The sequence below is a fragment of the Pimephales promelas genome, chromosome 10 (genome assembly GCF_988280905.1).
Source record: "Pimephales promelas chromosome 10, fPimPro1.hap1.1, whole genome shotgun sequence".
Taxonomy (NCBI): domain Eukaryota; kingdom Metazoa; phylum Chordata; class Actinopteri; order Cypriniformes; family Leuciscidae; genus Pimephales; species Pimephales promelas.
Genome location: NC_142778.1, coordinates 18944771 through 18966919, shown reverse-complemented (window position 1 = coordinate 18966919; position 22149 = coordinate 18944771). Strand labels below are relative to the sequence as shown.

Below are 22149 nucleotides of genomic sequence, written 5' to 3'. Positions count from 1 at the left end.
CGTGTTTGAAGAGTGCGCATGTGCGAACGTGCTCTATTATGTAAGAACGAGCCAAATATTGAGTCTAGTAATAAAGCAAAACAACTGAGAACAATTACAAATAGAACTCAGATGACATGTTTTCAATTTATATAAAAAATTCCTGCGTTAATTGGATCTTAAACGGTTTCATTAAAAGTAGTTAATACTCAACCACATGCGAAACCAATGTGGTTGAACGATACTTTGCGACAATGGGTTTCGGGAAACAGCCGTGACTAGCTAGTTGATTTCTCCAACGATGCATCGTACTATGGTAGTGAAACAGCGAACTACGTCGTTGCACGGGAAACGCACCCCTGGGTGATGATTAACTGATTAACCGATTAAATTTATAAAATGGATACTTACTGAATAAAATAAAATAAAAATGTAACTCCAAGTAATCTAGTGCTGAAAACTTTATTTCTAAAAGAAAAAATCAGTGCTGAACCTTAAAAAATATACTGTACATATTTCATAAAATAAATATTCATATATTAATTATAACTTGATCATTCAAGTTAGTTCATTGTGCATTAAATAATGATAGACCTATAAAACGTATGATCTAACAATGATTAACAATCTAATAATGATGAACAATATTATGGCATTTATTAACCTTAATGTTACAGTTGGACTCTTATTGTAAAGTGTTACCATTTCATATAAATCCATCCCTTTTTATTATTGGGATAGAAATGCTCTGGCAAGTCAATTAGAACTTCTACTATGTGTGTACAATTCTGTCATCATTTACGGGTGAACGGTTCCTTTACCAAACACATGATCAAGCAGGTCCTCACTAGGGTTGGGTATCGTTTGAATTTGAACGATTCTGATTCCGATTCCTTGTTTCGATTCCGGTTCCTAACGATTCTCGATTCTGATTCTTTTAAGAGGCAGGGTCAAAAAAGTTTAGCTAACCTTGCTAACCAACGGCCTTTCTGAAGGAAATAAACCTTTCTGAAGGAAATACTCCTTCTGTAAAAATACTCCTTTTGTCAGAAATTTTGCATTTTGCCGAGATTTCGTTATTTTTAGAAAAGGGAAGCCACACTTTGGACCGCCAACATAAGCTACTCATGTTTGACTCGCGCGGTTATGCCAACACTTCCGGTAGACGCTTCTTCGCTGGTGTTGTTCAGCTGTTTCTTCTTCCGCTCGGCGGACTGTGAATATTGAAACTAGGAATTGAAATTTTAACTTTTGAACGATTCCGGGAAAAACGAAAAGTTAGTCTCGGTTCCAATCGATACTCGATTCTCGATACCCAACCCTAGTCCTCACATAGCAGCATTTCTCCTGCATCCTCCAGTGTTGCTATAATCCATCCGTTGCACTCAGCTGTCCAGACCTGGATACTCCCTTCCCACGATACCCTGTACGTCTGACAGCTCTTGCTGTTCCTTATGGAGCGATGCACTGGGTTTCACACTCATCCGACTGTGTCTTATTGAGACAGACATGTCGTAATGGATGCCATCTGTGCTCCTCCTGTTCAATAAAGAGCTCACCTCGCTCTCTCTCCATCTCTTTGTCTTTCCTTATGATATCACAGGTTACAGAGACTTGATATTACAGGAAATAGTAACAGCCTTTTCTTTTATAAAAATTAATCTGCATTTGCTTTCGTTAATTCATGTTCTGGTGATACTCTAAAAAAAAAACATGTTACTTGCAACTTACTAATCTATTGTATTGCTGAGTGAAACGGGATATTCAACTTGAAAAGGTTGGACAGGACTTTATTGTATCCAATTGGAAATGGATTGATTTGTAAAAAAAAAAAAAAAAAACAACAAGAAGAGACGCTCTCACATACACATAGAAACATATTTCTTATTAAAAAAATACTTTATTTAGAGGCCAAATGCAGACATTTTTTTCAAATTCACATCATCAGTGTCATGACAATGTGAATCGAAAACATTTTGTCTTTGCATTTGGCCTCAATAAAGTCATTTTTGTGAGAAATCTTGTACTATTATGAGTGCACAAGCTGCTTTTCTTGGCATGGCTTTTTAGCTGTTTTTGCTGTTTATAGCCTTATGCAAAGAATAAAATAAAATACTTTTATTCAGCAAGGACGCATTAAACTGCAAGTGACAGTAAAGTTGTTTATAATGCTACGATTCGAAATAAATGCAAAGAATCCTGAAATAGAACAGTTTCCACAGAAATATTAAGCAGCATAACTTTTTTTAACATTGATAATAAAAAGAAATGTTCCTTGAGCATCAAATCATCATATTAGAATGATTTCTAAAGGATCATGTGACACTGTAGACTAGAGTAATGATGCTGAAAGCAATATTCCACAATATTACTGTTTTTAATGTATTATTTGATCAACAAAAAAAATGCAGCTTTTCTGCATAAAAGACATGTCTTTTCTTGTCTTTTTTTCTTAAACGTTTGCAAACTCCATACTTTGTATACAAAATATAATTTAATAATAAAAATAGTTTGAGGAATTGTTTATATGTTGGCAAGTCTGACACATCGGCTCTGTAATGCCTGTGCAGATTAATTCAATTAATTGCTAATGTTTATTTGATGTTTTAGTGTCATTTCTAAATTGTTGTCTCTCTGCATGTGTACAGGCTATCCCGGAGGTTATCCTACGACTGCCCCAACCTACACAGCCAACCTTTATCAGACAGGTAGCCCAGGATACCCACCAGGTATGTACACCCTCCAAACTTTCCAGTGAATATGGCATAATACACACTTCCATTAGCATCACATATGAGACCAAACATCTACACGTGTTAGTGTTCCACCAATGAAACGCATGCAGTATTCACAAACGCATCCTTATGCGTAAAACTGTCTAGCCTCATGTTGATTAAGCTGGCCTTGAACGCAAGTTACAGCTATATAGTGCTGGTTCCAACTATAGTGACATATGCTTTGACTCAATATATACAATAAATCTTCATAATTAGAAAAGTGGCTTTATTTGTGTTCATATAACAGCGCACCTCGAAAGCTTCTGATGAACGAGGCCACTAATTGTGTTTTGTTCAGTAATGAGCTGTTCCCTGAAATGATTTTGGTGTAAAAATCTGTGTCCGTCTCGATATGGCAAGTTGTTTACGAATAATGCTATTTAGACATTTCTTTGAAACTGTTTTTAGTTGTACGTCTGCATGATTCGAGTGTGAAATTCAGTCTCGAGAGAAACCAGACGCAGTGAGGATGAGTCATCTGAAGGTTGGCATAGTGCAGATAATTTCCCACTAGTGTTTTGTTAACAGGCTTGTTTGAGTCGGCTATGTGTGACTCAACTTGCAGCATGATGTTTTAGTAAAAAAAAAAAAAAACTGGTTTTGTGCTGTAAGCAGACATTTTTGGATCACATTTTGCATCAGGAGGTGCACTAGTGGACTTGGTTTGTGAGGTCTGTGATAGGATCAATATGATCAGTGCCGCCCTGAACTGATATCATTTTTGTATAATTTCCTCTGTAATGGTAGGATATTACATGCCACTTGCCACTCTAATACATTCTTACATGTTTATACAGGCTGTTTCTTACATCAGAGATCAAGTTGACATTTTGCTGTTATTCATATTTTAATGTTTGATCTAGTTACTGGCTTGTTTGGATATGATATCAGATTTTGTTTGGATATGATATCAGAAAATGGTAGTTTTGGTTGACCAGCACAATATGTCACATCACTTTCTCCTCAAGTTTCTGTGGTTTTCACCCAATATCTTCATGAAAGCATGTGGACCTCAAAGATTTCTGCAATATCCTTTTGTCTTTAAAAATATATGCTACAAAAAATTGTCTGTGTGGTAAGATGTGCGTTTAGACCAGTGGTTATCAAATGCTAAATGCAAAGAATAAAAATCTGTATCTGAGCAAGTAAGAAAATAATCTGCTTTTAAAATTCCTGTAAATTTTGGGTTCGTGGTAGAGTAAATATACATTTAAGTACTGAGTAGTAATAATTAACTACCTGTTCTTACTACAGGGTTAGGGTTATGTAATGCATCATTTACAGTTTTTGTACAGTAATTACATGTAACATGTAACAAGGATACTGTCAAATAATGTAAAATGTCCAATAAAATACTATGTCTTATAAAATACTATACTGTATTTAAATTAGACAGATGCTAAATGGACAGATCAAAAATGAGGACATGGCTTGTGCGGACTACAGTGTTTTATAGAGCTGCACGATTAATCGTTAAAAGATCGCGATTCAAACACCCACACGATCTCATTCCGAAATGACAATAACAACGATTCATCTATGTCTAATAAACCTTTGACGATCAGAACATTCAAATCTTACAAATATTCAGAAGTTCTGGGATAAAAGTAGGGATGGGTACCGAAACCCGGTATTAAACGGGCCCCGGTGCTGAATTTTGAAAGACCGCTGTATCGATAAGCTCGGACGTTATCGGTTCTGCTGTCGGTACTGGAGAAATTATTTATCATTCCTATAATTACGTTATCTTGAACATGTTTATATCGCCAGCCTTTTCTATATATAAACTATATTTTAATTAAACCATTTGTCTGTGATGCAAATTTGAAATTCGCAGTTCAGAAGGGAGAGAGGAGAGAGAGCGATCTCTCACGCAAAGCCACAGCACGCGCAACACGACAGCCCTGCTTAATGAGTGACAATGAGGACAGAACTAAACATTCAACGTGGTTACACTTTAGATGTGGGATATTATTCTAATATATTTTGTATTTCGGCTTCCAAAGATTATATAAAGAAGATATTTGAGATAAAACCGTTAAAAAACAAGACGCATGATCTAGCTTAACTTCCTTTACTTCACAGCACTGCGGAGCGCTGTCAGTTCTTCCTAAAACCCAAACGTACCGTCAGCACAATCGGCGATTGTTGCAAAATGCTGTCTTCTGCTGTTGCAAGATCAAAAATGGCTATTAAAAACACAAAAGCCTGCGAAAGAGCCTGTTCACAAGGCGGTGCGCGCTCCGAAACGGACTGCAACGAGACAAGAAAAGTAGCCTATACTTTGGGCTTCGTGTGTCCTCCTTAACTATCAAATATACATACAAATGTCAAAATGACCAGCTCTGAGATTCGCTTAAACACAGTTTATTCACTTAAACACAATTATGTCTTAAATGGACGTAAATAATAGGGAGAAAATGATGGTGCTTCAGTTACCGGTTACCGATTAGATTTGGTCTCGGTCTTAAAGGGGCAGCAGTCTAATAGCCTAAACTTGCTGACGATTCAGCCATTAATGCAAATCAAACAACAAAAGGCAGAGAAAATCACTCACAGCTTTTGAATAAGTAACTTTAGATTTAATAAGCATTAATCTATCTATGATAAACTAGTGCTATTTTATATTTGATTACTAAATTAGGTTTCTTTTCAGACAGAAACAATTACCTGAAAAGATATGTTAGTACACCTTCCTGAAATTAAAGCACTTTTGTATATAATTTGTATCTTTGATTGATTTTATTCTTGTGTTTGTACTTGTTTTTTTTTCTTATGTGTCCTTTTTTTATTAACAAAAAAGCCTGCACATTGCTGCATAACAAAAATATATTTTTCTTCGTTTTGCTTTTTCTATTTTACATTTCAAAATATAGAGTTTAATTATGTTCTTAATTCTTAAAAAAAAAAAACACCAAAAAGAACCGATAAGAATACCGTTAAAGTACCGGATCGATAAGCGGTATCGGTAAGAGTAGTAATACCGATAAAACCTTAACGATACCCATCCCTAGATAAAAGTTTATAGTTTGTATATAAACACTGATGTCTACGGATAGACCAATAGAGCAAATCCTTTTGAAAGCAACTTGTCCATTCAAATATCATTCCAAAAGCATTGCACCAGTAGTGGCCATTAAAAATTTGACAAGTGACTTAAAAATGTATGTCATTGAATCATTCAAAAACGCTGATTCATCCAGTAATGAAACAAGTGAAGTATTTATGAGTGAGTCATTGAATCATTCATTCAAGTTAATAGACTGTAGCAATTAACATTTCGTTAACATTTCTGAATTAGACTACAGGTTATTTTGTTTATATGTCTCATGTCTGCTCAGAATTGGGAAGAATTGTTGTTTCTACTGTATATGAAACAAAAAAAGCAGCTCTAGTATTTTATGCAATGAATTTTTTTCATTGATGTCTAATGTAAAATCTGGGACCTGAAGCACTACCAGTTGAGAACCACCGATTTAAACAACTACAGCTGATGTCTTTCAGTTCAAAAAGCGAAAAAATACCTCTAGATTGAAAGAAAAAATGTTGGCTGTAGTACTTTGCATTTAGTTCATATCTTTTTCTTTACAATACAGTGCGATTTTTATTTCTGTTTTTTTCTCTCTCTCCATTTATTGAAGTTTAGTTTTATATATTCCATATGACATAAAAGTAAAACTAATAAAAGTGTCAGTGTTTCAGTAGTCATGAATTGCTTAGCAATATTTTCTGTATTTTAATTTATTCTAATTGCAAAATTACAAAATGTTGTCATTTTCAAGTTGTTTTTCAAGTCGTTAAATTTCGAATAAAGTTTAGCGCTATGTTACATTGATTGGACATTTCGTATTAATGATTTTAGCTTTTTCTTATTATTCATTCATCAATTCATATTGATTTTAGCTATCATCATTTAATCGGTCTGATCCAATTTTAGTTTATAGTATCGACAAAATCTGTCAACCCTTTGCCTTCCATAGGATTTCTTTCCCCCCACTATGGAAGTCAATGGGTCCAGTTAGCTGTTTGGTAACTGACATTCTTCAAAATATCTTCCTTTGTGTTCAGCAGAATAAAGAAATTCATGATGACTGAATTTTCGTTTTGAACTGAACTATCTTAAATGTGTGGATATTTCACTCTATTCTTCCTACAGTATTATACTTTCACCATTATCATGAGCATCACAGTCATAACATGAATTATCTTAATCACATAAAGCCCTCATGCATGCATAAAACGCAGCACTGAACCCCTGCAGTGATGTCATGTGTGAGGCGTCTATGCGGCACTGATGCCATTGTGTGATTCCAGCAGCCTCTCTTTCTCTTTGTCCTTCTGTGCTCTTGTGTTTGGTCACATTTCATCACTTTGCACTATCGCCCCCTTGTGACTCTTAAAGGATTGCGCCATTTGAAAGGAAGACATGCAATTAAATACTTTTTAATCATTTTGTTGATGCGTTTATCTGACGTAACTTGCAGTAATAATATTACTGGGACAATCCTTCTGGAGTAATCCAAAAATGTGTGGCTTTCTTGAAGGCAGACATGCTTAGATATTTAACCTCTATGCCAACACATACATTCATTATGGATTAGCATCCTGCTATATTACTAATGCTATTGTTTGCTTTATAAATGGGATGAACGGCATGCAGCTTTTTGTATGCACAGAATCTACATTTGACTTTCTACATTTGCCAAATGATTTGTCACATAATTCTGTCATCATTTACTCACCCAAGTTGTTTCAAGCCTGTATGAATTTCTTTCTTCTGCTGAACACACAAAGGAAGATATTTTGAAGAATGACGGTAACCAGACAGTTGATGGACCCCATTGACTTTCATAGAACGACAAAAAAAATAAAAAATACTATTTCTATCTCAATTCTAAATCAACTATTGGTTACCGACATTCTTCAAAATCTTCTTTTGTGTTCAGCAGAAGAAACAAATTCATACAGGTTTGAAAAAACTTAAGGGTTTGTATGATGACAGATTTTTCATTTTTTAAGTGAACTATTCCTTTAATATTTTACTGCCAAATACATAAAATGGAAGATAATCATTAATATCTAAACTGAAAATATGATACCACTCACATGTAACGACACATTTATCATTGAATAATGCCTATTGTTTTATATGTCTGCTATTTTTTAACAAATATTAGGCAGTATATATGCATATACACCATATATTCTGTAAGCAGTAACCTAGAATTTTAATTTTGAATATATATCCATTGAGTGGGATGCATTGATTTTTTCCTGCTGTTCAGTTTAATGGGAATTGAACCATCCAGCTTTCAATTGCAAGCCCAGAGTGTTTATTTGCAATACATTTGCATTTTACATTTATTTTAGCCAACGCTTTTATCCTAAAAGACTTACAAATTAGGAACTGTGCCAGCAATTTCACAGGAAACTTGCTCCGTAAAGACATTTTAGTAGCTAATGGTTTTCAATTTTGTAGTCTCATTCTCGAATAGAAAATCTTTTTTTTGTAGTTTCTGTTTTGAATTTTGACATTTTTTAATTCCTTTAGAAGTTTCTTTATTGCTTTTAGAGAAGCGTTTAAATCCCTAGAGCGCATTAATGTCCAGATCCCTTAGTAGGTAACTAGATACCTAGGTTGATAACTAGATACCTAGATTGATAACTAGATACCACTGTAAAGATTTCCATGATAAATTCACCTTCTTCTTGCTTCAGAATTCTGGAAAGTGAAAGGAATTAAAATTATGGTAGATTTGTATATCTTTTTTTATCTTTTTTTTTTTGAGTAGTATTTTTCTTTCTGGAAGCCTACCTTTGCGGTCTGTTAACACAAGAATCCAAAGGGACGGTGAGAGGAAGAGAGGACAGTCAGGGTACCGATGTGGCGACAGTCGTGACTTGTGTCATGTGTAACCCTTCTTGTGTTGTGTTTGTTTGGGACAGTGCTGCTGGTGAAGCAGGCCTGGCCCCAGACGGCATCTGCTCCGGGGCCCGGAGAAGGCTCCTATGACCTGGCCGTGGACGCTGGCTCAGAGAGCAGGCAGTACCAGGCCTCATCTACAGCATTCAGTAAATATGATTACTATACTCTACTGTAACTGCTGTGTGTTCCCCTGTTACGCTATAACACAAACACACACCCTTTCCCAAGAGCCTCGTTCAGACAGTCAGTCTAAATCAGATTTTTGTGCACATCCGAGTGGAATCTGATATTTAGCAAGTGCGAAAAAATCTTCAGTTTGAGCTACATTCATATGTGGGTTGAAAAAGTCTCACCGCCTCAATCGGATTTTGCGTGGTTTGTCACTTTCTCACGCCACGGAAAACAAAGTTATTACAGGAAACATGCTGAAAGTTGCTGCTGAAACAAGGTTGTGTTGTTGTAAAGTGTTGGTCAAGCAGAAAATTACAATACAATGGTGACATGTTTTGAGATCGATGGAGACTACAGGCGACAGCACAGAATGAAGCCGCTCACACCAGCCTCTTACGTTTCTGCCTCTGCCATACTGGATACATTGAGTTTCCTACGTTTCTGCTATTGTTGCTGTGTATTTGTTGTTTTGCGCATGCCTATTAATGCAACGTCATTGCCAAAGAAACCAATGCAGATAATCTGGAAAACATAAGAGTGCCACTGGACACACAAATTGGATCTGAACAATTGTGATACACAGTGTGAACAGTCAATAATTTAGATCAGATTCCAATCAGATACACAAATAATTGGATTTGGACTGACAGTGTGAACATAGCTATAGTGTTCCATACTGCTTCTAAAGAACACTTGCTCTCATTGTTCGTTTTCCCCAGAGTACGCACACACCCACATTGATCGCATGATGCGTAAACAAACTTTATGATGAGCTCTGTTCTAAAACCTAGTGAGCTGCATTGCTGCATACTGCCCACATAGGCAATTACCTACTAAAGCCGGGGACACACTTAAAGACTATAAGTAAGGCTGGTTATGAATGTAATTTGATACTTACGACTGATCGTGCCCAAACACTGAGTCAGAGGCGGTTGTGTTCAGTCAATGTTCACAGTTTAAAATCTGCTGCTGTCATTGGAAACAGTCTGTAAGTGTGTCTCCGGCTTAAGGCAGCATCCTAATTGAAATGGAACGTTTTTTTTTCTATTTATTTTAAAATATTTTTATTTGGTCAGGAAGAAGTTTTTTTTTTTTCTCCTTTTTTTTGTCACGATTAAGATTTTACGTTTTTTTTTATCTTACGTATCAAATTAAATTCACGTATGATTCACGTGAATTCCGTAAATCCATTTTTTGATTATTTTGATGATTATTATTGTTATTTTTCAAAATAATTATTGTAATTCTTTATTTATTTATTTTTACAGTACAATATAATTATTATAGTAGTAATATACTTCTGTGTTGACTGAATTCATTGTTATAATTTAAATAATAATGAAATATTCCAAGGTTTTCTTTTATGTCCTTTGTTGATCACATGACAATTTTATATCTATTTTTATTTGGATTTATAACGCTCTACATATAGGCAGAAACTGACAAAGTGCTCTGGAGACTCAATTTTAGTCAAATTTGACATTAGCATATAAAATTAATTTTAAAAGATTTCTCTCGCCTTCTCTTCGTTTGGATTATTTTTAACAATGCATTCTGGGATTGTCCTCCATGCAGAGGATATAATAATTTGGTCAAAAATGTGTTCTTTTAGTGGTGTTGTGAATGTGATACTATTATAGTTTTTATTAATATTTTGAATTAATTTATATATATATATATATATATATATATATATATATATATATACAGTATATATATATTCATTTTAAAGTTATTTATTTTTTTTCATAATTTATTAGTTTTGTTTTTTTTGTATGGTTTCTATAAATATATATATACTGTATGTGTATATATGTATACAAATGTATATGTATGACATAATTATAACATAGTATAACATATTTTCTTTAAGCCTTTGTGTCAGAATGCGCCTATGATTTCTTAAAATGCTGTCTTGGTTAGCAGCTCACTAGGGTTTGTGACATTGCATACTGTAGATCTTACCGTAGACAGCTGAGCTTTTTGGAGTTGAGATTGCATAAAATTGTGTTGTGGGATTGAATTAGAGAGGAGTGGCTAAGCTTGACTAAAGACACTTGAATCTGGTGTGTTGCATCAGTGTCTGTATTTCAAATGTGAAGTAATGACTGGTAGCATTTCTTTGGTATGTAGGGAATCTTTTGGTGTGCTGTGTAACTAATAACGCCTCAAGCAATGTATGATTTCTTTGAAAGAGCTGAATTCACATTCTTGTGCTTTTTGTTACTACTTTGTTGTCTACAGTCCTCCAATACATCGCTAGCAATTGAAAAGCCAAACAGATGGTGCGTGTGGAAAAAGAGAAAGTGTCGGTGTGTGTGCTTGGTTGTTAATGTGTGACATCTCTTACTTGAAAGGGTGTGTGAGTGTTTGCACTTCATATGTGCTTTAGTTTAGTTTGGCGCAGGAGATTTTGGAAATCCAACTAGAGCACATGGATGTGTGTGAAGGAATATTTTTTATTTTTATTATATTCGATTGTTGTGTGCCTAATGCCTACCAGACCTAACAATCTCTTTCTGTCTCTGTTTCAGGATACACTGCAGGAACGCCTTATAAAGTCCCCCCTAATCAGACCAATGGAGCCCCTCCTCCCTATTCCCCGTCCCCTAACCCCTACCAGACGGCCATGTACCCTATTAGAAGTGCCTATCCCCAGCAGAACCTCTATGCTCAGGTAAGATCTTATTCTATACTGTACTATACTGTACTATACTTATTCTACACTAAACCAACTTTTTTTAGTTAATGATCTGTAAGAATGGATCTTGCAGTCATTGATGCGAGTAGCTTTTTTGACATTTGTGTATAAAGTGTTTTATTCCTACAATATATGGTGTAAAAACGTCTTAGTGCTGCCCTCTTCAGGTTAAACGGTGGCTACTGCAGTTGAATTTTCCTATTGGATGTTCCGCACTTTGTGACGTATGCAGGTTTTTTAGCTCACCACGCGAGCTACGCCCTTGGCAGTATAAAAACCAGCTTGTTCCGTCAAAACCACTGTAGGGAGTCAGGAGTTGGAATTGCGAGTATTGAAAACAATCTGGATAGAGTGTTTTAGCATCCATTTCGTCCCCTCTATCTCCGCTGGGGTCTGCCCACTTTTTCAACATTTTTCAATATTGCCAGTGGGTGGAGTCAGGCTCTGACCAGGGGTTTAGTTACCCTTTAAAATGCTCAGATACCAAAAACACACAGTGTACAGCAGTGGCGGCTGCTGGTCTTTCAAAGAGGGGAAGCTCTTTTTTCTTCTTCTTTTTTTTCAACTCGACTGTCAGGTGTGGGGATGGTGAAAAGAGCGAGGACTTGATGCAGAGTTGATGGGCTTTATTTTATTGACAAAAACAAACAAAAAACAAACAAGGGGAATAAATTGGGAGCAAAAAAGGCAGGTAACGAGGGAGGACAGGTGGGGCAAAATAACTAATAATCAGGAAACAAGATGGGAGTCACAATGACAGGAAAGCACATATGGCACAACAAACACATGACAAGCACAAGCCATGTGCTCATACCAAACATGACAAAAACACATGACCAATAAAACAAATTAAAAAGCAATTGTGCTCACACAAAATGAGACCTGAAGAACGATGAGAACACTCATAAGACACGTGTTCACACAGAACATGACAACATGAAAGCACACAGCTAGTGTAAAACACAAGCTGTGTGCTACACAGCACAAGACAAAACATGACATGAAAGCACGCGGCCGATGTAAACACAAACCATGTGCCACACAACACACTGAACAGAGCGAACACGACAAGACAGAACGCTAACGTTACGCATGAGTACGACCATAATATCCTGTGCACTCACAACCGAAAACAAACACGCGGAGAATGCATGTCCGAATCCCAACACAAAAGTGAAACCAAACTAGACAGATGTGCCGTGATTCAAACACCACGCCCGCACATGTAACAAGACACCTGACATCGACGGAAGAAATGTGGGAATTAGGTTGAACTGTGAAATATCTGATGAAAATTGCAAATACTAAGAAATATGTTACAGTAGTTCGTCTTTCGAGTAAAATACACACAAAATTCGCGACGAGACTGAGCACGAAGTCTTTAAACTAGCTTCCGCGTCAGCGATTTTTTTATTGGGTGAAATCGCTGTCAATCAAAAGGAGATGCAATCCTCCAATCATCACGCGGACGCCCGGACGCCAGGCCAGCCCACTTCCCTATTAACCCCAGAGACGCCCGGCGTCCGTGGGCGGGACATAATCGCAGCATTTATCCAATGACCGTCTAGTTTAACAGCACTGAAAAAAACTTTTCAAGCAGCCCCATTGAAGTCAATGGACGCCGAGCTTCAACGGGGAAATGCCATAGGAAAATGCATGCACTGTGACGCGCTACAGGTATGCATGAGAAGGAGATCAAGTCAGCCGACCTGCTATTTTTTGCTTATTCTGAACGAACTCGTCTTCGAGATTACCGTGTTCTAACGCATTTTTACTCATTAAAATGTTAACACAATAGTACACATTTGATCATTATTTGTTTGACATTATAGGGGAAGCTGAGCTTCCCTTGCAGTCTTAAAGAAATCTCCACTGGTGTACAGTGTTTGTGTCAAGACTAAGAAACAATGACAACAGATCAAAAAGAGAGCAGAATGGAAATATCAGTGAAGGATGTCTATGAAGTAAATTTATCGAATTAATTTGAGAAAGAAAACGCAAGTGTAACAGAATGTTGGATACGTGCAGATCTTAAAGTGACAACAGCCTAATAAACATACTGCTGCCTTTGTTCATCTAACAACAAAAAACAAAGAGAAAACTAGTCACTGCTCTTGACTCAATAACTTGTGTAACTTTGATAAGGATTATTCTATTTTTAAATTATACAGTGAAAACTAATGATGCACAGATACCACTTTTTCTAGAATAAGTCTGATATGATACATTTATTTTTAGAACTTGCTGATATCGAGTACCGATGATACCAAGTTACAGAGTTTTTGAATTTATGTTATATTATTGGGCAGAAAAACTAGCCTAATTGTTCAAGTTCAGACAGGTAATCTTTTCTCTCAAAATCATTCAATACTGTTTATACATCAGTGAAGCCAGTGACTAAAATATCAACTTCACATCATTTCTTTTAGTAGGATGAAAATAATCTTATTTAAATTGTGATCAAAATTATACAAAAAGCCATCAAAGAACAATCTTTCCACACAGCACGAGTTTGTCTCGACAACTTGTTATGAAATCAATTAAACATGTTACACTGCACAACGAAGCTCTTACTGTATGTACATCATGGTGTTTGCATTGGTGAAAGCATTAGAGAGAATGCAGAAACTGTGTTGCAATAAGATCTTCATCTGCTTGCTCAATTCTCGTCACAGCAACATTTTATGTGATGGGAATAGACCTAAATACTTCAAAAACTTCTCACGATTTGTTAATCTCGATAGCTGTAGTAGTAAAAACGTATAATAGCAGTGGTAAAAGTATTCGGGAGAGTTTCGCATGTAATATGTAGCTATTTCATGTGCAAGCATGTCAGCCAATCACAGCAGTGGACGGTTACATTGAATCCCACAGTAGACCTTCAAACAGAGTGTTCAAAACAGAGGCCAGGAAAAATGCCTTTTATTTCTAAATTATGACTATTTTGATCTAAAAAAGGGCAACCCAGGAAACATTATGAAATAATAAAATAACCCCATGTCAGGCGACCTTTAATATTGAGGACAAAGACAGCAATAAGGTTCATTATGCTGCATGTCACTTTAAGAGTGTCATTTATCCAACATACTGTTTTCTTTTCAACTGTTTACGTTCACTTAAGACATAACCGACTATGTTTCTCAAGGACACTTGACTATACAGGCACTTTGACATCATTTTGTGTGAATTTCCCCATTAAAGCACAAGACGACATGAAAGAGAACTCGATTTAATAGACTATTCTCACGCTGTCAGAGAGGCATCATTCTGGCTGTGAGCTTTGATTTTATCTTATATTTTTTCATTCAAATCATGTGTGCAAAGTACTCGTGCATATCTAGTGAAGACCTGTAGTGTTATTTTATTACTAGTTTTACCATTATTATTTCTGTACCTGAAAATTGTGATGTTTCACTGGTATTTGATACATTGCAGATTCTGCAGGTATTCCCACTTACAAAGCATGTAGAAATCTGTATTTTTTAGCATAGATTCTCTTCAACTGTGAGTGACGGAATCTAAAAAAATCCAGAAAATTACATTTTAGGATTTTTAAGTCATTCATTTGCATTTTATTTGATCACCTACCAACCAGTAAGAATTCCAGCTCTCACAGACGCCCTCCTGTTCTCCACTCATTACCTGTATTAACTGCACCTGTTTGAACCTGTTACCTGTATAAAAGACACCTGTCCACAAACTCAATCAAACAGACTCCAGCCTCTCCACAATGGCCAAGACCTGAGAGCTGTGTAAGGACATCAGATAAAATTGTAGAGCTGCACAAGGCTGGGATGGGATACAGGACAACCAATGACAGTTGGTGCAATCATTAGAAAATGGCAGAAGTTCAAGATGACGTTCAGTCTCCCTTGGTCTGGGGCTCCATGCAAGATCTCAGCTCGTGGGGCATCAATGATCATGAGGAAGGTGAGGAATCAGCCCAGAACTACACGACAGGACCTGGTCAATGACCTGAAGAGAGCTGGGACCACAGTCTCAAAGAAAACAATTAGTAACACATTTCTGTGTTAGTAACAAATTCTGCAGCGCACACAAGGTCCCCCTGCTCAAGCCAGCGCATGGCCAGGCCCGTCTGCAGTTTGCCAATGACCATCTGGATGATCCAGTGGAGGAATGGGAGAAGGTCATGTGGTCTGATGAGACAAAAATGTAGCTTTTTGGTCTAAACTCCACTCGCCGTGTTTGGAGGAAGAAGAAGGATGAGTACAAACCAAAGAACACCATTCCAACCGTGAAGCATGGAGGTGGAAACATCATTCTTTGGGGATGCTTTTCTGAGAAGGGGACAGGACGACTGCACCGTATTGAGGGGAGGATGGCTGGGGTATCGTGAGACCTTGGCCAACAACTTCCTTTCCTCAAGTAAGTGCATTGAAGACAGGTCGTGGCTGGGTCTTCCAGCATGACAAGGACCCGAAGCACACAGCCAGGGCAACTAAGTGGTGGCTCCATAAGTAGCATCTCAAGGTCCTGGAGTGGCCTAGCCAGTCATCAGACCTGAACCCAATAGAAAATCTTTGGAGGAACTGAAAGTCCGTATTGCCCAGCGACAGCCCCGGAACCTGAAGGATCTGTTTTTTTTGTTTTAGATTACACCACTCACAGTTGGAGAGTAGCTATGATAAATCTTCTAAATGCTTTGTAAGTGGGAAAACCTGCAAAATCAGCAGTGTATCAAATACTTCTCCCCAATGTAAGAATTTGAACCACTGGCCTGACCGACCAGTGGAAAAAAATCCTTATTATTGAGCCCTGCTGGCACAGCTCTAAATATTCACTTTGCTATCAAATGAAAGATACGTAAGGATTAGGGGTGCACGATTAATCAAAATGAAAGCATACGTCATTCTGGCAAAGGCTGCGATTTATTTTATGCACAGGTTGTCAGTGCAGCATGGCTCTGTGATCAGTAGAAAATGCTGAAAGCCAGAGGGCGCTCTCACGCACACTCCAAATATGCCTCGCCATAGAAGTAGACAACACATGTCATTCCAGGAAATCCTGTATGGGCATCATACAGATATCCCAAGTCTCCCAGAAGATAGAACATACTGCATGCATAACATACATAGTGCACGGGAGAGAGCGAGATAACTTGCGAGTGTACCTCGTGAAAGCTATACAAAAAAAAAATTACTTTTAAAAAATTACCAATGCACTGCATATACAGGTAGCCTGTAAGTACACGGTCTTCGTAAGTACCAAAAATTAAGGTATCAGAATCGTTCTGGAAAAAGTGGTATCGGTGCAACGCTATAATAAAGTCACGTGGTATTGGGATCTGATACTATCACTTTACCACTGCATCATCACAGTACTAGAATTTTATCCCGTAACACCCACTTTGCAATACAATGGATAATCCCTTACACTTTTTGAACATACAACCTTTCAGCTACTTGTAACTAATGCATTATAATCATCTTCTCAGGGTGCTTATTACACGCAGCCAGTGTACGCCGCCCAGCCTCATGTAATTCACCACACCACCGTGGTCCAGCCCAACAGCATCCCCTCCGCCATCTACCCCGCTCCTGTACCTGCGCCCCGCTCCAACGGCATGGCCATGGGCATGGTGGCCGGAACAACGATGGCCATGTCTGCCGGTAAAAAGCTCAAAATTGATAATATTATTACAACATTATGTAAAAATAATATAACATTATTTTTCCATATTTAATTATTTAAATAAAGGTGTTAAATCAACAGCACTAATATATATATATATATATATATATAAAAGAGAGAGAGAGAGTATTATTATTTAAATATTATGTATATTATTTTTTTAATAAAATGTACACTGAACAAAATTATAAATCCAACACTTGTTTTTGCCCACATCTCTCATGAGGTGAACTCAAAGATCGAATACTTTTTCCATGTACACAAAAGGCCTATTTCTGTCAAATATTGTTCACAAATCTGTCTAATCTGTGTTAGTGAGCACTTCTCCTTTGCTGAGATAATCCATCCACCTCACAGGTGCGGCATATCAAGATGCTGATTAGCCAGTATGATTATTGTATCATAGCACAGGTGTACCTTAGGCTTAGGCTGGCCACTATAAAAGGCCACTCTAAAATGTGCAGTTTTACTGTATTGGGGTGGGGGTCTGTGGCCAGCCTAAGGCACATATATAAAACCATTTTTAAGGGGGTAAAAACATTAACATGCCTAAGACTTTTCTACAGTTTATATAACAACTGTTATATTACAGGAACCTTGCTGACCACCCCTCAGCACACTCAGATCGGAGGACACCCCGTCACCGTGCCAACGTACCGACCCCAAGGAACACCTGGATACAGCTATGTGCCACCTCACTGGTAGAGCCCACCTGCCAATCATGTGAGTTCCCGCCCACACTACATATTCAGCATGGCTCCACCCAACCAGTGAAATGCAGGCGCTGACGACTTCTCGTTTTCTCTCTCTCTCTCTTCATTGCAGATCTGGAGTCAAACATTGTATGCAACTACTCAAGTCTTACATCGGCACTCTGTGCTCAACAAGGAGGTGCCACGTCTGTTTGCAAGAACAAAAGAGAAAAAAGTGCAAGGGTCACTTTATGCATTCTTACGTGTTTTTGTAAAAGCTGCTTTTTTATCTTTTTATTTAATTTTAATTTTTTTTCTTTTTTTTCTCATTTTTTGGGATGACGTTCTTGCATTAGGTTATTTTAATTCTTAATTGTTCCATAGTTACTTCTGTCAGAACTCCAGAATGATTTCAACCAATCATGCCTCTTCAAACAATTTGTCTTTGTGTTCAGTATAAACGCTGGTGTGTAGGAATGTACCAACGCAATATCAGCAACTCTTCGGATCATAATCATTCAATTATGCTGCCAAATTTTATAACCTTTAGATATTAGCACAGGGTTCATTTTTTTTGTTTTGTTTTTTTATTATTATTTATTTACAGCTGCGTTTCATTTCAGCTTTCTCCATTCTCTCACAGAACGCTCTGGAATCATTGATTTTTTTTATTTTTTTTTAAAGGAAAATTTAATTTCATCTGATTCAATTCTCCCTCATTTCATTTTATCATCGATAACAAGGGTGTCTTCCAGCTTGTAGCTGTTCATGTAGATTTGTAAGGAATATATCATTAGTAGGGCAGTGCAAACGTGGTTTAACCTTCATTAGGATAACGAGTACATACAGTAATCTTAGTTATTCACTAAATAGAGAACGTTTGAGTGAGCTGGTTACTTTATTAGCTTATGTGTCAGGATAGCGTAAGCTTCTAAACTATAACGTGTATATTCGATTTATATAAGCGTGCGCGCATGGGTGCTCTCACAGGGAACGCAGCGGCACGCGAGCATGCGCTCACGTGCGAACCCATTCGCGGAGAATATTGAGGGAAAAAAAAACTATCAGTGGCACTTAGCTGGAGCCTCTGGGTGCGATGTCATCCCGGTGGCATTGTACTTGACTCGTGTGCCAACTTTGAGGCCAGACAGGACGGACGCTACTCTGACAGAACAATTAGAACCGCATCCAGGATTCAAAGGGACTTCATCGCATCGAAAATAGCACTGAAAGCAAAAAAAAATCAAATAAATGAAAAAAGGAAGGGAAGGCGTTCCGGTATTAATCTCCAATCAGCTCCGAGTGGGTCTAACCCCTGGTCCTCTGTGAATTCTTGGGCCTTTAGGCCTGTAGTTGCACAGATTTTAGGCATAGAAACGGAGTTGTTCAATGCAATAATAAGAACGGCCTGCTTGAATGGCTTTTAATTGTAATTTACAGCATTTTTAGAGAGAGAGAGAGAGAATTTTGATTTCCTATCCCAAGGCCTCGTCTGTATCCATGAATAGTGTACTCAGAAGTGACATATCAAGTATTCTATGAAATGTTATCATACTGAAGCATTGCACATTGACAAATAGACATAACTTAATAACCAATTATACGGTACACTCTCATATTTAATGATGTAGTTAAGGAAATCAAGCATTTACTCTGCAAACCGTTAGTCTTGGTAATGTCTCTGGAAGTAATATTATTGTCAGTACAGAACAATATCACTCTCTTTTTTTGTTATTTGTTTGGCTGATCAACCACTATTTCGATATATAGTACACTCAAAGTGGGAAGAACTGATTCTCTGATCTTATGTGAAAGTAATAACGTCTAGTAATGCATGTGTCATGCGGGTGAATGCAGTATAGTGTAATCGGATGGAAACTATGCCTTTGCAAAGCATGGTTGCATCATGTTGAATCACAGCTTATGGATTGCTTTTAATTATACATTTACTTTACAGCACATTCCCTTCGGTGTTTTAAGTAAAGGGAGAGAGAGAGAGAGAGAGAGAGGGCGCAGAGTGTCTGAATCCCAAAAACATAGGGAGAAAAAAAAATGTCACAAATAAAATGAAGCCAATTTTTTGATTTTATTTTTTGCTTTATTTTCAAAACAATTATCCTGTATTTGTATTGTTATTATTGTTTTTACTTGTTACAAAATCAACCAAGACAGCTAAATAAATGTGATCCTGATTCATAAATTATATATCAGGATTTCAAGAGGAAAATAAAAATAAAAATAGGCTTCATTTTCTTTACGCAAAACAAGTTCTTTTACGAATTATATGAGATTCATCTAAAAATGACTGTAACTTCGTTGCATTATATACTACAGTATAATCATTTGCCTTTAATAAGAACGAATCATGTTTGGCTAAAGCAAGGGAAGAGGCCTTTGCTATATGTAATATTTGTTGGCATGATGTCATCAATAAGTAATGCAAATTATCCGAATGGATTATTGGATGAATTCACAGCACATTCGCATATGCTATGTTTCTCTGTAGCTGTTTTGATGACATATGATGTCATTTTCACACCCTCTCTGCCCTACTCTTTCCTTTTTTTCCCAGCTGATCTTATACAGTATTATATCACTATATTTTCTTTGTCTTTTCATAAGTTTGCATCACAAGACTTGATCGATGCAACTGTAGTCGACATATTAAACATTGACTGATCCGTCAGACCTCTGAACTCTAGGACTAGAGTGACCTTTTACACTGCAGATGAAAAAAGGGTCCATTTAGAATGAGAGGACGTTACCATCCACTCTGACATGTAATGTAGGCGCTTTTTACGTAAGTGTTATTTAAAGTTTTAATTAAGGATTGATGTTCATTTTTCTTAAATAGAAGATCTTTATAGTTGATCTGGAGTGGAGTGATGCAGTCCATGTGGTTGAGAGGCATTTCAGAGCACAAGTCTTTAAAGGGTTTCCTCTTCGTCTACATGCCTTCCCCTAATCTATCTTTTTCTTCTTCTTCTTGCAATGACGGGAGGGACAGAGTTCAGCAATCTGCTGCTACACTCCTAAAAATCTAGGTTCTTTATTGGCATATAGTTTCATGAAAAACCTTTAACATCTATGGAAGCTTTCCATTGTACAAAAGATGCTTTACAGTGGGAAAAAAAATTGTTCTGGCACCTTTATTTTTGAGAGTGTATGATCAAAATGGTGGCAAATTCTTTGTGAAAATTGAATAACAGCAAAGCTGTCTTAGTTACTGGGATTTAAAACATTTTACTGGGTCATGTGGAATTTAAAGGGCTACATCATCCAAAAAGGAAAGCTGTGTGAACATTCTGCAACAAACAAATAAAAAAAATAACAGAACTTTTATTTTTGGGTGATTTATTCCTTTAATCCTGAACAGAAAAGTTTTCCCCCCCAATATGAGTACTCGTATATTTTCCCACTCACCATGCATTGATGTATTTCTCCCATTTTAAAATCTGTTTTCTGTGTGAATTCAGGTGGGTTTTTTTTTTCTGAATCAGTCGTAAACAGAGTCATTTTCACTCGGCGTGATGTGGACTAGGCTTCTATTTTATGTTTGTTTGTTTGTTTTGGGTTTTTTTTTTTCAGTTTCAAGCGTATTGAGAACATGTGATGTCGATATTGCAAACCCATGCACTCTTCTGTTCTTTGGTTTCAGGGCATCGATCAAAGGATTGTTAACTAGCGCCCGTGATGCATGCAACGGGTTATTAGCTCTAGTGAAGTCAGTGTCACGTCACCAGTATGTAAAGGTATTTCTAAAGTAATTGTGGCACTGGTTTCACACTCTTGCTGAAAACCTGTGATATGTACCATAGGCTTTGACGCAAACATACAAGAGGTTGCTATATTTCACGCTACTGTTTAGGAAATTGGCTATTAATGTTTGACCCATATAGAGAATAAGACTTTGTTGTTTGCATTCTAAATGTAAAGCAAAAAGGGGAAAGTCTTCCAGAATTGATCTCCCTTTGTTAAAGAGTCCTTGCCCCCATAGTATGCATTACGCACGACAGCACGGTTCTGGCACCATCGAGGTTCTGGCCGGTCCGAGCGCGTTTTCGCCAGTGCCGTCCAGGCCGTGCTGTATACCGTTTGAGCAAGGAGACCCGCATCAGGCTTGTGAAATGAAGTGTAAAACTGTTTTTATTATTTTGGGTTTTTTTTTTTTTTTATTGTTTTGTTTTTTGTTTTTGAAGATCAGTTAGTGATCTCTGTGACATAATTAAGCCAAGTTTGTAATTGTATAAT

At 37.1% G+C, this 22149-nt stretch overlaps 1 protein-coding gene across 3 annotated transcripts in view; it reads left to right on the top strand.

The window, feature by feature from the left end:
• Positions 1–18173, top strand: part of fam168a (family with sequence similarity 168 member A) — a 58960-nt gene extending 40787 nt beyond the window's left edge. For 2 of the 3 annotated variants that reach the window (XM_039663699.2, XM_039663698.2), the window contains 6 exons: positions 2628–2708; positions 8703–8828; positions 11388–11530; positions 17010–17184; positions 17799–17929; positions 18032–18173. In XM_039663699.2, coding sequence (XP_039519633.1) covers positions 2628–2708; positions 8703–8828; positions 11388–11530; positions 17010–17184; positions 17799–17911 — 638 coding nt within the window. In that variant the 3' untranslated portion in view covers positions 17912–17929; positions 18032–18173. The remainder of the gene's footprint in view (positions 1–2627; positions 2709–8702; positions 8829–11387; positions 11531–17009; positions 17185–17798; positions 17930–18031) is intronic. The other variant, XM_039663700.2, reaches the window with a different exon arrangement.
• Positions 18174–22149: the final 3976 nt, after the last annotated feature.